The sequence below is a fragment of the Zosterops lateralis genome (assembly GCF_965231275.1).
Source record: "Zosterops lateralis genome assembly, chromosome: 28".
NCBI classification, from domain to species: Eukaryota; Metazoa; Chordata; class Aves; order Passeriformes; family Zosteropidae; genus Zosterops; species Zosterops lateralis.
In genome coordinates, this window is record NC_139788.1 from 4,282,223 (window position 1) to 4,297,420 (window position 15,198).

Here is a 15,198-nt window from a genome sequence, read left to right on the forward strand (position 1 = left end):
TGCTGGAGCAGAGACAAGCAAGGATGGCAAGGCTGTTGTCACCTGTGTATCCCAATGGCCTGTGCCCCGTAGTGCTGCCTGCCCAGCCAGGCCTCTGGGGCTCCTGACTCCCACCCCAAGCTGGCAGGGCTCTGCTGTGCTTCAAAGGCTGCGGGACATGTTATTGTGTCATCTGTCACCCACAATCACAGAATGCTGGAAGGGCTCTTAAAGATGGTTCCTTCCATCCCCTGACAGAGGGGGGACACCTGCCCCCAGACCAGGCTGCTCCACGCCTGTCCAGCCTGACCTTGGGCATTTCCAGAGATGGGGTTTACTCACTACCAAAACACTCCAACATGTGGAGTACTCCAGTATAAGAACTATTCCTATACACCGGAATTCCACCTATATTGGAACAATCCAATACGTGGAGTACAAAGATTATTCCCCCAGGGATCTTGCTGCTGCTGCGAGACACCAACTTTGGGAAAACAGAGCCTGCGGCACAGGGCACTGTATTCCCTGGCTGAGCCGAGCTAAGCCATCCCGATGGCCAAGCCCCGTCCCGGGCTCCCCACGGCCGCCTCCTCCCCCGCCCTTGCAATCGTGGCTCTCAGCTATATTTAGCCCTCCCCCGTGCTATTTCGCTTTCCTGGCAGGAGTTTATAACTGGCCGGGACAGCCCCACCTCCTTTCTGCTTTCTCTCCCTTCCCTTCTCTTCCCTTTTCCCCCTTTTCCCCCTTTTCCCCCTCCTCTCCGCTCTCTCTCACCCGGCTGCCCAAGCCCCCCATGCCAGCTGTGGCCAGCTGTGGCCAGCTGTGCCCGCATCCTGCTCCGCTGGAGCCCCCGCCATGGGGCCCGCTGAGGAGCTGGTCCGGATTGCCAAGAAATTGGATAAGATGGTGGCCGGGAAGAGCACGGTAAGGTGGCCGAGCTCCCCGGGGCGTGTGCGCGTTTATTTACACACGTGCGTGTTTATTTACACACGTGCGTGTTTATTTACACACGTGTTTATTTACACACGTGTTTGTTTACACACGTGCGTGTTTACAAGCATTTGTTTGTTTGGTTGTTGTTGCTGCGTGGCTTGGGAAAGGGGGGGTTTGCTTTTCTCACCCCTCATGTTGTCCCTGCAGGGGCTGAGTGGGTTTAAGGGATGTTGCCTGTGTCACCCAAGCCCAGCCTCAGGTCTTAGTAGTCAATGCCCAGGGGGGTTAATTTTGGCTCTGATTTGGGGCTCTCCTGTCCCCCATTGCTCCCAGACACAGGGGTTTGGGGGTGAGGGGGGTTGTCCCATGGGTGGCAGCTCTGGACACGGCTCAGCAGTGCTGGATTGTGGGCAACAGGTGTTTGGCCCCCAGCCTGTGCACCAACACCCGATCAGTGCCAGGGCCAGGCTCATGTACAAGCAAGGAAAAGCTCTGGGCTGGCAGATATAACAACCCTCAGAGCACCCAGCAGAGCCCTTCCTGTTGCACGAGTGTGCAAAGGGAGGGGAGGGGGTCAGTCGCTGTTTCCTGGATGGTTTTGATGGTCGTGTGCTGGGATCCAGACCTGCCCCCCTTGTGCCAAGTGAGGATCCATCTGGGGATCCTGGTGAGCTGGTTACGTGTGCCAAGCCCAGCCCTCAGAGTTAATATTTGACCATTTCCACCGGCCTTTGCCCTGACAAGGTGCAGGCTCCTGGCCTGGGAGGCAGCACGGCGTCTCCCTGGAGCTGGTGGCTTTTTGAGATGCCAGAGCCTGGGATCAAACCAGATCCCATGGCTCTGCTTGCTGCCAGGAATTACCCAGGGGTCAAGGGACAGGGGTGCTCCACACCTCTCCTGCTGCACTTTGGGGTGGGACAAAGCCAGGGTCCAACTACAGCACAGGAATGTCCCTGCAGCCATCAAACCAGGGGGGTCTGATCCAGCCCCTCATGATGGATTCGGGGAGAGGATACCTGGGAGCTGGTGTCTGCTCCTGGGGCTCTAAAAATACCAAGGACAAGGAGGAGGAGAGGGAGAAGGAGGAAAGCTCCATGCTGGACTGTCTTTATCCCAGCTGCCACTGCAGGGCGTCAGGATGAAATCCTGGGGCTTGTGTCCCCATGGACCTTCACATCCCTGAGTGGGGGACACTGGGGAATCCCCCAGCTGTTCCCAGCTCCCACCAGCCCAGATTTTTCTTGCAGATGGGGTTTTCCCAAGTTTTAAGAAAAGCTCCTGCTACCCAGCTGGAGATGTGACCTGGTGCTGAGATGGTCCAGCAGGATTTGGGTGTGGGACGTTTCTATCCGTGTGTTGACACAGAGGGTCAGGCAATCCCAGGGAGCAGCCCAGGGCTGCTTTGTGTTCTCCTGTCACCCTTCCTGGTGCTGCCTGGTGCCTCTTTAAGGGCTTCTGTGGCTTCTCCCTGCTGCAGGAAGGGGCACTGGATCTGCTCAAATCCCTTACCAGCTACACCATGACCATCCAGCTACTCCAGGTGAGGGGGTTTGGGCAGGGGGAACACCCTATGGGGCAGCTTGTCCTGTGCCCTATGGCAGCCAGCACATCTATAAGGATGTGTCCCTGGTGTGTCCCCAGACTACCCGCATCGGAGTGGCTGTGAACTCAGTGAGGAAACACTGCTCAGATGAAGAGGTGGTGGCCTCAGCCAAAATCCTCATCAAAAACTGGAAGCGGCTTCTGGGTGAGTGATGCTGAGAGGAGGCAAGAACCCCCCAAAGCCTCAATCCTCCCCAGGTAATCCCCATAGCTCAAGCCCCAGTGCTTTCTAGGGGGATGGAGTGCAATGAGTCCAGAGCTGGGATGTGCAGGCTCCTATAACCTGTAACACAGATTTCCCAAGGGCTTGTTTTCACTTTGGGATAGAATGATGTGAATCAATGTGTGCCCCACCAAGGGCTGAGCACCTCCACAATCATTTCCCCACCCCAGGATGCAGCTCTGCAGGTACCTTGTGCTGTTTTGGGCCGTGACTGTGACACCCAAATCCTTCCCCCAGAGTCCACCAGCACAAAGAAAGAGAAGGATGCAGATGGGAAGAAGGAGAAGGACACAGATGGAGACAAGGAGAAGAAGAAGGGGCTGGATGTTTCCAGCTGCCCAAGTGAAGGGGTGAAGCACAAGAATACAGCTGAGAAGCACAGGGAGAAGCAGAAGGAAAGGTGAGGACTCCTGCCTGTCTGGGGGACCAGGGCTGATATAAAACCACCTTCTGCTTAAGAGTTGATCCTTAAGAATTTATCCATTTTGGCCTACCTGTGGATGCTGGCAGCACCTCTGGAGACCAAACTGCCTTTGGGACAGCACCAGGGCACTTTTTGGAGGAGGGAGAAGTGACCATTTATTATTTTCCCTTCTCTGATTATTCCTTGGATGAGGTGAGTTTGGACAGTGCTCATCTGACCCCTGCTCTCTCTGTCCCTAGGAAGCCCAGCAAGTGTGACTCTCATGCCACCACCACCCAGGGCCACTCTGCCAATTCCAGCCCAAAGAGGTACTTGCTGAAGGATGCCCTGACCCTCACACCAGGCTCTGCCAGGCACTGCTGGCCCAGAGGAGGCTTTGCTGGCAACCTGGGGTGGGGCTCAGGGATGGGGGATGCAGGTGGACAGGATCCAGCTCGCAGTTGCCAGTGTATGCTGGGGTTGCTGAGAGCTTCTCTCTCTTCCTTTGGGCCTCCGTGGTGAAGAGAGTCCAGTGATGGCCGGAGTCCCACTGCATCCTCCAAGAAATCACCTCTGGATGGCAAGAAAGAGAGGTGGGTGCTGGGCTGGGTGAAGATGGGAGAGGCCAGACCCTCGCCCCTCACTGGGCTCTGGTTGGGCTTGTGCACCCACCACTTGCCCCAATTTCTGCCCTCTCACATGAGGCTTGTTCTGCCAGGAGAGCCTCTGCTGACTCCAGGTCCTCAGCTGTCTCCTCCTCTTCCTCCCCACAGAAGAGACTGTCAGGGGAGAGGTAAGGAGGGGGCACCCCTGGGCTGGTTTGGGATTATTTTAGGGTCCTCCTTGGAGATGCCATGACCATGGAGGGGTGAGAAGTGGCTGGGAGCCCTGATCCTGCCACAGCACTGGGACATTCCTTGGGAGGAGCAAATCCTCCCCTGAGGAGGTTCCTGTTGGCTTCTGAGCACTCTCATCAACGTGCTGATGCCTGAGGTCCTGCCACCAGTCCCTGCCCCTGTCCTGCCTGCCCCATCTCTGGTGTCATCCCCACTGTCCCGTTCTGTGCCACTCCCAGGAGAGCCTCTGTGAGCAGCAGCCTCTCTCCAGCTCCCACCAGCTCCCGGAGAAACTCCAGTGACAACAAGGAGGAAAGGTAGGACAGACCCACTCCCCTTCCAAGGGATCCCAGCAGGTTCTTGTGGCTGTACCAGCACCCTGCCACCTTCCCATCTCCCTTCATGTCCCCCAGCAGAGCCAACAGCAGCAAGGCCAAACCTGACATGCCACGAACCCCCAGCAGCCCCTCCTTCTCTCCCAGCCCCTGCTTCCTGGCCCCCTGCTATCTCACGGGGGACTCGGTGCGGGACAAGTGCATCGAGATGCTGACAGCTGCACTCCGCATGGATGGTGAGCACTTCTGGGGTGCTGAACCCCAGACTGGGCTGCTTCTCCTATGGGGCAGTCCCTGATAGGAGCATTCAGCCCCAAAAGGGAAGAAAAGGAGGTTGTTGGGGTCACCGATAAGGGAGTTGGATGTGAGGATGCATGTTTGCAAGGTTCAAGATGGGTAAAAATAGGTTTTTAGAGATGGAGCGTCTGGGGCAAGTACAGGGGGAGAGGTGAGATTTTTGGGGGAAGGTACAGTGAGACCTGTTTGACACCTGAAAGTCACCCCTTAACCTCTCTACTCTTTAGACGACTACAAGGAGTTTGGTGTCAATTGCGAGAAGATGGCATCAGAGATTGAAGACCATATCCTTTGAGGGGCTCGGGGTCCCCAGGCTGCATCCCTGTGTCCCCTCATCTGCTGGGGGGCCCTAGGTGGCTCGAGAGAGCTGCTGGGGACAGGACAGAGGGTGATAGACTGCTCGTTGCCTGCAGAGGGAGCCCAGACCTCAGAGGATGCTGAGGCAAAGGCTGAAATGCTGATGCTGAGCAAAACATCTCCTGAGCACCCGCCTTCATGCGGGGGTTTGTGTGTCCCCACCAGTCCCCTCTGGTCAGGGGCCTGCCTTCATCGCTGGGGAAATAAATCCAAACCCAGCCAAAGCTTTTTCCACGAGCCTGCTGTAGGTTCTCCTGCCAGAACTAGTCTGTCACAATGTCCAGGCTGTGCCGTGTTGGCAGGGATGGAGCCCCCTCTCCCCACTCCCAGCTCAAGGCTTGGGGCTCTCCTGACAGCCCCCTGAGACCAGGACCAACCCCAGAGTGGTTCCTCTCCTGAATGCACTTTTTGGTGCATCCCAGACTCTGTGCCCAAAGCTGCTACATCAGCCTGTCCATATCCATGTTCTTTGGAAGGAGGGAGTAGACAGAGTCCTCTGCACCATGAGCTTTTGTACCAGCACAGGGCTTGGTGACGGTCTTGGTGACAGATGTTAGACATTCCAAGGCAGTGCAAAGTCATTTCCCTCCCCACATCTCAAGCTATGCTTCATCCTCTAAAACCCAAGACTGGGGACACTTCCACAGGGAGGAAGGCTCCACTGAGATCAGCCACCTCCACCTGACTATTGGCCCCAGGCTGGCATCCCCCTCTGGATTCCTTGACAGACCCCACATATCTTCCAGGAGCTGAAGAGCACAGACATGAAGTATCGCAACCGGGTGCGGAGCAGGATCAGCAACCTGAAGGACCCCAAGAACCCTGGTCTGCGGAGGAACGTGCTGTGTGGGGCCATCGAGCCCAGCCTCATTGCCCGCATGACTGCTGAGGTGGGCCCTGGGGTGCACGGGGCTGCTGCCCATGGAGCTCATGGTGCCCAAGTGCTGGGTCTGGGCTTGGTGCTGTCCACAGTGGGGTTGTCTGTCCCACTCCAGTGCTGAGTGAGGCGTGGGGAGCATTAGGAAGAAGCTGGCAGCACTGCCAGGTCCTGTCAGAGCCCTGCAGATCCCTAGCCCATCACAGAGCTGGCTGTGGGATGTCACACTGGCAGGAATCAGGCTGGAGGGTCCTCATTTGTCCTCCTCAGCCAGGGTGCACAGATCAGGCTCCTCAGAAGCCTCTTGTGGGGAGACAGATCTCTGCAGGCAGCAGTTTTAGGATGTTTGAGGATGGGGTGATTTTTGCATCTGGATGGGTCTGAGCTCTCCAACAAGCACAGAGAGCAGGACTCATCCTGTTTTGGGAGAGGATGGGGAAGGTGTTGGACTGTGGTACTTGGATGTGAGCAGAGCCATGGCCACACTGACCCCTGGGGGCCAATGCTGGTCCCCAATGGCAGGAGATGGCCAGCGATGAGCTGAAGAAGCTGCGGGATGCCATGACCCAGGAGGCCATCCGGGAGCACCAGATGGCCAAGACGGGCGGCACCGTCACCGACCTCTTCCAGTGCGGCAAGTGCAAGAAGAAGAACTGCACCTACAACCAGGTCAGGCCTGGTCCCCAGGGGACCTTGGTTTGGGGGACACCAGGAGGTCTCCACTGACCTGCTGCTGCCCCACCCCAGGTGCAGACGCGCAGCGCCGATGAGCCCATGACAACGTTCGTGCTGTGCAATGAGTGTGGGAACCGCTGGAAGGTCTGTAACTGTCTGGGGAGGGGCTCTGGGCAACCCAACCCCTTCCTAGCCTTTTTTGGGGGTGGCAGAGCCCCTGGAGTGGTACTTTTGGGGCTGGATGAGGGCTTACCACCTGCCCTGGGCTCTGCTTCTCCTGCAGTTCTGCTGATGTTGCTGGCGACTGGGCTGGAGGGAACGTGGTGCGAGACAAGATGCTGTGACGACAGGCTGGGCAGCTGGGGTGGGAAGGAGGGGTCGGGGTGGCACCAGTCCCTAAACCCCAGCTCCTTCTTCCCTTGCACTGGGCTCCCTTGAATATCCTGGGGAGCTGGCCTCCAGCAATGTCAAGGTCACTCAAGAAGGTCCCTGTGAATTTAATGGCTCTTCCCTGCAAGTACCTGCCCTTTGATTGGGCTGTGCTGGGATCCGACTGGGAAAAGACTCATTCCTGGAAAGGGAGACTGGTAAAACGTGGGTAGCATGTCCTTCCCTGAGAGAAATTTGGACTTGGATCATTTGGGGACAGGAGAGACGTTGCTCCAGGGGCATGGAGCTGTGCCTGAGAGCTGAGGGTGGCAGAGGGCCAGGTTTTAACCTGAACACCTTCTTCCTCACCTAAGTGCACACAGAGGGAGGACATGGAGGGGACAGGGTGGTTCCAGCATGCCCAGATGCTGTTGGGATGCCATTGTGTCCCTCTGCTCTGTGACAAATGGACCATCCAACCTGGCTTGAAGGCACTGTGTACCAGGAAGGATGGCAGGGAGAGGAGTGAGGAAGAACCCTTCCAGACAGAGTAATAAAGGTGTGAACTGTCTCTGCAGCACAGACTGTTTCCTAAGGTGGGCCTGGGTTCTCTGTCTCAAGTTTATAGCTCCCCAGCTTGAGCCTCAAGGTCATCCAAGATCCCTCAAATTCCAACAAGTATCTCAAATCTACCAGCCCCCACTTGGGATATAACCATGGTTCGCTGCTCATCCATCACCTGATTGGTGATTAAAGACCTTTAATTAAGGCTGGACCAGCTCCCTGGCTTGGTCTGGGTGCTGCAGGTTGGTCCATGGTAGGGCAGAACTTCCACCAACAGTGGGGAGTGTTTTCCAGGGAAAAGGCATCAGGGATCAGCTGGGAGACATCCCTTTGGCTCCAGGAGTTCTGAGATGGAGCCTTGTGGAACCAAGCCCATCCCTCATTGCCACCAGCCTCTTCCAGTGGCAGTGAGGTGTGATGGGGACACAGGAAGGTCATGGTGACCATGGGTGGCCACGGATGGGGATGAGGCTGCTGCTGCCATGCCTGCATGAGCCAGAGGGTGAGAGCAGAGAAGGACTGTGAAGATGTTAATTAACCCATCAGTAATTTTTTAATCTTGGGCTGAGGTGTTAATTTTTTCACAGCTGGTGCTGTTTGCAGCCTGGCTTTGGTGCTAAACCCTCTGTGTTTGGGGGTCCCCACCACCCTTGAGCCCCCTGAGAGAGCTCTCTGGGCTGTGGTGCTCGTTAACAGGCTGAAGTGATTAATGAACCCCCAAGGCAATTCTTTATGCTTGTGACAGTGCGCGTGGCTGCAATTAAGGAATATAGTGGATTGCAGGGGATGAATAAAACATCAGTGTGACCTTGAGCTGTGAGGAGAGCACAGGACTGGGGCTCCCAGCCATCCCCAGGGTGCCTCAGGGCACGTTTGCCTGGGATGATGTTGAAATAGGGGGATTTGGACCTATAATTTTTGGCAGTCCAGTCTAATAAAGGTGTTTAAGTGATACCAGAGGAAGGCAGACTCCAAGCATGTTATGATGGATCTCCTGGCATCCTTCTGTGTCTTTCTGTCCCCTGGGAAAATGTCACTTTGTGCCCCCTCCCCAGGTTGCATGGAAAATCGCAGAGGAGAAAAGGGAGGGGCAAACTGGGGAGCTGGGAAAGCAGGGGCTTTGCTGACATCCCTGCAAGGATATACCCCACACACCCAGGGAGAGCTTTCCCACTTGCCTGGGCTGGAGGAGCTCATGGTCCTGAGGATGCTGCAACCTCTGGGGAGGTGCAGTGTGTGTCCCCCTCCAGCACTGGAGCTGGGGACAGTGAGGGGTTCTCTGTTATGGGACAGTGAGGGGCTCTCTCTTATGGGACAGTGAGGGGCTCTCTGTGATGCAGCTGTTTACAGGCTCCATTCCCCAGGCTGAGCCTCTGATCTACTCCACAGGAAGGGCACCAACACGTGGGTGTGTGTATCTCAAAAATCCAATTCCTAAACTTTCCGTCCCAAACTGGGGACTGAGCCCCCCAAGCTATCCTGCCATCCCCTCCCTACCCCTGAGCTCCAGAGGTCCCTGGAGCTTTCCCTCTCTCCTCCCCAAGTGAGAGTCCCCTCCTCTGCTCCACATCCCCCGGGCTGCTGAGGAAGAGGAGCAGGGAAGATCCCTGGCAGCTGCCCATCCTGCCAGCACTCAGCTCTCTCTTGTACTTTGGGGAAGTGGGTACTTCAGTTCTCATTTCTCATCAGTGCTGGAGAGGTGGAACCATGGCTACACCAGCAAATGCTAATATTGGTCCCCCCTGCCTTCAGAGAAGAGTCCTCAGGACCTCTGTCACAGCTCCAGCCCCACGTGGGGCTGGTCATTGCCATGCAATGATGGAGAGGCCCTTACAGTCCCTGCCAGGGGTTGATTTGCCCAGCCTGAGGCTCCAGGTTTGGATACTCCAAAGCTTCAGCAGAGGCTGGTGCCTCTCCGTGCCTGTCTCTACATGAATCACAGAACCATTTCAGTTGGAAAAGATCTCCAAGTCCAACTGCTCTCCCAGAACTGCCAAGCCCACCATTAACCACGTCCCCAGCACCACATCAACACGTCTTTTAAATCCCTCCAGGTGACTCCAGTGAGATGTTCAATCTTCTATCTGATGGAGTTTTTATATTCAACCTCCAACCTGCAGCACTTTAAACAATCCCGCAGAGAGTCCAAACTCAGCCAGGCTTCCCCGCGAAGGGACAGCCATTACTGGTGCTGCCAGACCGTGTCCCTTCCCCAGGGACTGCCCTCAGCCACCTCAGGGTTGATTCCCTGTTCCATAGAATCTGGCACAGGGTCAGTTTTACTTTGCAATCCTGGTTTGTCCAGGGGTCACGCCCCTTGTACTGCAGCCCCCCCCAGCTCACCCACAGCACAGGGCTTTGCTGCTGCCCTTCTCCCCCACATTTTTTCAGCCTTGAGAAAAAATCAGAACTTTGCTGTTCTGTGGTTTCCTTGGCAACCCCATTTCCCTATCCTCGTGCTTTATGCAACTCTAAGTCCCCTGGCCCCGGTCACTGACCCCCAAAGCACAGTGGCAGGTCCCTGTGCACAGGGACGGAGCAGGAGGTGGAGTATTCTGTCCACTACCAGGAGAGCTGATCCTGGAGGGACCCTCAGCCAGGGCTTCCCAAGCCCCTGGGCTTCTTGGAAAGGAATGGAGTAGCTGGTGATGAACTGAAGTAGTACCCCCATGTAGAAATTTCTGTGGATGGCAGGGACAAGGAACTCTGCAGAGCTGAGATGTTCTAGAAACATGTGGATTTATTACAAGGGTTGTAGGTAAAGAGGGCTTTGCCTTCAGCCACCAGCCTGGGCTGGAGCAAAGCCCTAAAAAAAGAATGGGGAGAGAGAGAGATAGAGGAGAGATAAGGGGTAAAACCGGGGTAGGAGCAGGGGGAAAGTGTGCGGGGAAAGCAGGAGCAAGCGAGGTGAGAGAGAGGAGAGGGGAAGGGCCAAGAGAGGAGCAGAGATGGGGGAGAGAGGTAAGAAAAGCGAGCGATCATCTTGTTACAATCCATTATATCTCTTTTTGTGTTGAATATTCTAATTTACAGCAACCAACCCGTGCAAGATACAAAACCTACAAACTTTGCATGCAGCCTATGAGAACTGCTATATTACCATGTCATTTTATATTCTAAACTCTACAGACTCCTTTCTTATGTACTTGTTCCCGGATGTCTTTGCCAAGGTGAAAAGGCAACATTCCTGTGTCTTTTGTTTTTCTGTCTTTTCACCTATCTTCGGCTCATCACTGTCTTCCTGCCTGACATGATCACATCTCGAAACTGGCTTTCATTCCTATTTCACTCACAGGTTTTATATCTGCAGTATTTCTTACCATGCAGTCATATTCATAAGTCCTTCCTGTCCCCTCTTTCCCAACACCCCCACACACCCAGGGAGACCTTTCCCACTTGCCTGGGCTGGAGGAGCTCATGGTCCTGAGGATGCTGCAGCCCCTGGGGAGGTGCAGTGTGTGTCCCCCTCCAGCACTGGAGCCGGGGACCAGCTCTGTAGTGTCTCTGAACTGTACTGAATCGAAGCAGTTTTGGAGTGGTCTTTACCTCTCTGCATAGGTCCTTGTGCTCCTGCTGTGCACAGGCTGCCCAGAGAAGCTGTGGTTGCTCCATCTCTGGAAATGTCCAAGGCCGGGTTGGACGGGGCTTGAAGCATCATCATCTAGTGGGAGGTGTCCCTGCCCATGAGATGAGCTTTAAGGGCCCTTCCAACCCAAACCATTCCATGATTCCATGACTGGCAGCCTCTGTGACAAACTGAGCAGATTCCCCTGCCCATTCCCCTGCTTACTTCAATCAACAGGTAATGATCCCTTAGGCACAGGCACTCACTGCCTCCCCACACCTCATGCAATATCTGTCTGGTGACAGCCACGGGCTCTCAGCACGACTCACTTTGGCGTCATCAGTAGACAGGACTCAGATCTCCTGGGAAAACCACCCATCACTCCCACCTCTGCATCGTGGCTTCCCCCACAGGTGATGACACCTGTGGGGGATGATGCTCGGCGTGGTGGGCACAGGGCAAGGGCACAGCCCTCCTCAGGTATTGGGCTGACTTCTTTTAAAAAGCAGGAAAACACAGCACTGGGGTGGTTTAGGGAGGGCAGGAATGAGGCAGAGGGTGCTGTGTGGTTTGGGGGGAGTACAGAAAACTCCCTGTGCCTTGGTGACCTTGAACTCCAACAGCTCTTCCCCAAATCCCAGAAGGCTGGTCAGTACCCCAAAGGCTGAGCAGACCCTGCACCAGCCTGAGACTTGATGCCAAATGAAAGCAAGAACTGTAGAGACCCTAAATTTTTTAGGGAAACCTCAGCTGCTGCACTTACTTTGAGCTGTGGCTCAGCTAAAGCCTTCCAAATTCTGGGCTTTTTTATTGAACTTTTTGTTTTAATGAACACCTAAGCACTGGTTTTCCTAAGCACAAGGTACTGCCTTGCTGCAGAGGCAGGGGAAGATGGGGATTTGAGGCTTTTGGTCTGGATTCCATAGGGATGGTTGTCAAAGGATGCAGAGCTATGGTGGTCTCTAAATATATAAAGGAGCCAGGCAAGGGTATCCAGCATTGAATGACACACAAATAGCACTGAAATAGGAGGGAAAAATTGCTGAGCCTGCCAGTTCTAGTTCTAGTTCCAGCCTCAGGTTGGGATACAAATGGAATTTCCTTTCTCTTTTATTCATGTGAGTGATTCAAGTGCTTTGGAGCAGCTCTGAAAAAGATAGTGATTGCCCAGATCCAGCCTGGATTTTCAGCCAAGACAAAATACTTTGAGCAAAGCCATGCATCTGAGCTGGCTGGGTATTTGCTTTGGGGTGTTTTTCCTGAAAAAAAAATAAAAAGAGGAAAAATCAGTTTGCATGTGCAGTGTTTGCAGCCCATTGGGGAAGGCAATGATTAGTCAAGGTGTGTATGGCTGCGGTTCTGCACACCAGACTTGGTGATGATTAAAAGCATCAAAAGAACCCAAACTGGACCCAGACCTTTATTTCTAAAGTGAAATGTGTTGCATGGAAAATTACAGAATATACTTTTCCTAAAGGAAAACCCTGTATCCTTTTTTTTTTTTTCTGAGCAGAAAGGTTTGCTGAGTCTGCAGAGCACTTTGATCTAAACCTTCCTAAAATCACAGTGCTTGGCACAGACCTTTTTTCCCCCCCTCCTTTAGCTGAACATGCAGAGAACTGAGCAAAGATCCCCCATTAAAAGCAAAAATCTCTCCACAAAATACAATTTATCCTAACTTTCAGCTGGAATCATGCACACTTTTCTGTCTTACAGCCAGGATGGAGGAGACAACAGGGAAAAAAAACAAACCAGTAAACCCTGTAAAATCCCCTAACTCATTCAAACCACACAAATTCCCATCTCTGTGCTTCCCACGTCAGCAGGTCGACCTAAATATTGCAGAGGAAAAAAAAAATACATTGGCTTTTTGGCCTGACTTTTTTTTTTCCCCTCCCTGCCAGGAGCTCTTGGGCGCTTGGCAATTAGGAGCTGTGGATTAATCTTGAGTGATATAATGAAGTGCCAGGTGGCTGGAGGACAGAGCTGGTGAGGGAGGAGGTGGAGGGGGGCGGTGTGCTTTACACATTAACATGATTTAGGACAAGTTTAGTGCAGGTAGAGCACACACAAGGTGATGGGAAAGAGGATGAGGAGCCTGGGGGGCTCAATGGGGTCAATCATCATCCCTGCTCTGTGATCCTCTGCATCTAAATGCATGGACCAGGCAAGGCTTGTGTTGCAGGGGCAAGATGGTATTTCCACCTTTTCTAACTCTGATTTGTTTTTAATGTCCCCAAAGTATCTTTGCACCTGCTTTACACCATCCCAGAGTCTCCCAGCCCCATGTCAATAATTTATTGAGGAAAAATGCCCCAGGCGGGCAGGCTGGACAGGTCCTAAGCTCTTTCCCCAGACATATCTGTGCCCCCTTGGGGAATCACGGAGTCCTTGGAGTGTGAGGGGACCTCAAACCCATCCAGTCCCACCCCCTGCCATGGGCATGGACACCCTCCACTATCCCAGGTTTCTCCAAGCCTCATCCAACCTGGCCTTGGACACTCCCAAGGATGGGGCAGCCACAGCTTCTGTGCCAGGTCCTCACAACCCTCAGAGGAGAGAATTCCTTCCCAATATCCCAACTAACCCTGCTGTCTGCCAGTGGAAAGCCATTCCCCCTTGTCCTGCCACTCTAGACCCTCGTAAATAGTCTCTATCTGTCTTTCTTGACAGCTCCTTCATGTACTGGAAGGCCACAATTAGGTGACCTCAAAGCCTCTTTTCCAGGCTGAACAATCCCAACTGTCTCAGCTCTTTGCGTTTTCTCCAAGGTCTCCAGAAGCCTGAAAGTTGGGAGCAGCTGGCACCGAGGGCCACATCCTTCCAACAAACTGCCTTGTCTTTCTGAAATGAGAATATAAATAGCTCATCCTGTAAAAAAAATCATTATCCAGGAGCTGCGCCACCAGCACCGGCCACTCACAGCAAACCCATTACCCACAGCAGCCAATTTATTCCCAACTCTGGCAGGGTCAGGAAACCGTCAGGGAAGCAAATGCTAATTAATAGCACGGTGCAAAGCAGCCAGTATGGGCATGGCATGTAATTAGTGAGCCAACTGCAGCCACCACAGTGCTGGGGCTGTGGGGAAAGTGCTGGGGCGACCGAGGGACCCTCTGCAGCTTCGGGCTGTAATTCAGGATGAGGGCACTGATTGCACTGGGACACATGTGTCACACTGCCATCAGCGAGGCTGTGACACTCAGTATGTGTGCTTGCATCCATCCCTCTGACCCCTACACCACCCTCCCCTGGTCCAGCCTCCCATCCCTGCTGTCTCCTCGACGTGCTGCCTCTTGCCCAGGCGTTTTGCAGGTAAACGTGACATTTCCTCAGGGCAGGAAAAGATGTTTGGAATATAAAAACTCCTGGTGGTGGGAGATGCAGAGCCCAGGGAGGAATCGTGCTAATGCCCTTACATCTCTGCCGTGGTGAGTCATCCAGGGCCCTCAGAGGATCCGGGCTGTGCTTGGATACAGGGAAGGTAGAAGAACAAGGCAAGACAAAAAATTGCTTTGCTCAGAAGATTATCTTGGTTACAGCAAGGAATAAGAATTGTCCCCTTGGCAGCCATCCTCAGCTCTGGTCCCACAGCCGTGGGGAGGGGGGTTGTTGTGCTGTTGGGTGGGCAAGAAGGGAGAAATGGGAACACTCAGTCTAGAACATTCGAGCTGTTAATGGAGTGCAATTATTTGTGGAAGGGAGGAGGATGGATCTTTCCATCAGGCTGATGGGAAAAATCCATTCTGGGATTGGGAATTGGGCTGGAGCATCACCTGGAAGGTGGTTATGGGCAAACACTGCCTCCCTTCATCCCTGCCAGCATTGCTGCTCTGATGCTCCCAGTGACTCTGCCACATCCCTATAGGATGTGTGTTCTGCTCCTTGCTGGGGACAGGGGGACAGCTCCTGGGAACTATGGCCACCCCCGGCCAAGTTTTGCTCCCTACTATCCCATGGGAGAGCAAGCCAAGAAGGGCAAGTTAAAAACCCGAATTAAAAAAATCCTTTAAATCAACAATATTTTATCTAAGCCAACACCTCGCTGAGCCAGGGCTGCTCCTGATGTGGCTCAGCCTTCACCAAACCCAGCAGTGGGAAGGGATTTACACATCAAATATCCTCTTTCTCAAAGTGCTGAAGCCAAAACCTTGGGAGAGAGGGAAAAAAATCTGTTTCCAGC

The 15,198-nt window shown here is 54.0% G+C and overlaps 1 protein-coding gene across 2 annotated transcripts; it reads left to right on the plus strand.

Moving 5' to 3' along the window:
• The first annotated feature begins 617 nt into the window (after positions 1-617).
• On the plus strand, positions 618-7,457 carry TCEA3 (transcription elongation factor A3). Of its 2 annotated transcripts, none has more exons than XM_083879622.1 (14): positions 618-903; positions 2,390-2,452; positions 2,554-2,659; positions 2,975-3,137; positions 3,401-3,469; positions 3,665-3,733; positions 3,859-3,933; positions 4,216-4,293; positions 4,393-4,547; positions 4,836-4,891; positions 5,700-5,855; positions 6,365-6,511; positions 6,590-6,661; positions 6,801-7,457. In XM_083879622.1, the coding sequence occupies exons 1-14, from the start codon at positions 835-837 to the stop codon at positions 6,807-6,809; spliced, it is 1,287 nt and encodes a 428-aa protein (XP_083735748.1). In that variant the 5' UTR covers positions 618-834; the 3' UTR covers positions 6,810-7,457. The 2 variants fall into 2 exon arrangements, with proteins under 2 accessions (XP_083735748.1, XP_083735747.1); XM_083879621.1 differs by having other exon boundaries at positions 619-903; positions 4,390-4,547.
• The last annotated feature ends 7,741 nt before the right edge of the window (positions 7,458-15,198 follow it).

What these genes read in the sequence shown, in the direction of transcription:
- TCEA3 (XM_083879621.1), top strand. Translation starts at nt 835, where the DNA reads ATGGGGCCCGCTGAGGAGCTGGTCCGGATTGCCAAGAAATTGGATAAG. An exon ending in GCCAATTCCAGCCCAAAGAG is followed by an intron (nt 3,470 to 3,664) that starts GTACTTGCTGAA and finishes TCCGTGGTGAAG; the next exon opens with AGAGTCCAGTGATGGCCGGA. An exon ending in AGAACTGCACCTACAACCAG is followed by an intron (nt 6,512 to 6,589) that starts GTCAGGCCTGGT and finishes GCCCCACCCCAG; the next exon opens with GTGCAGACGCGCAGCGCCGA.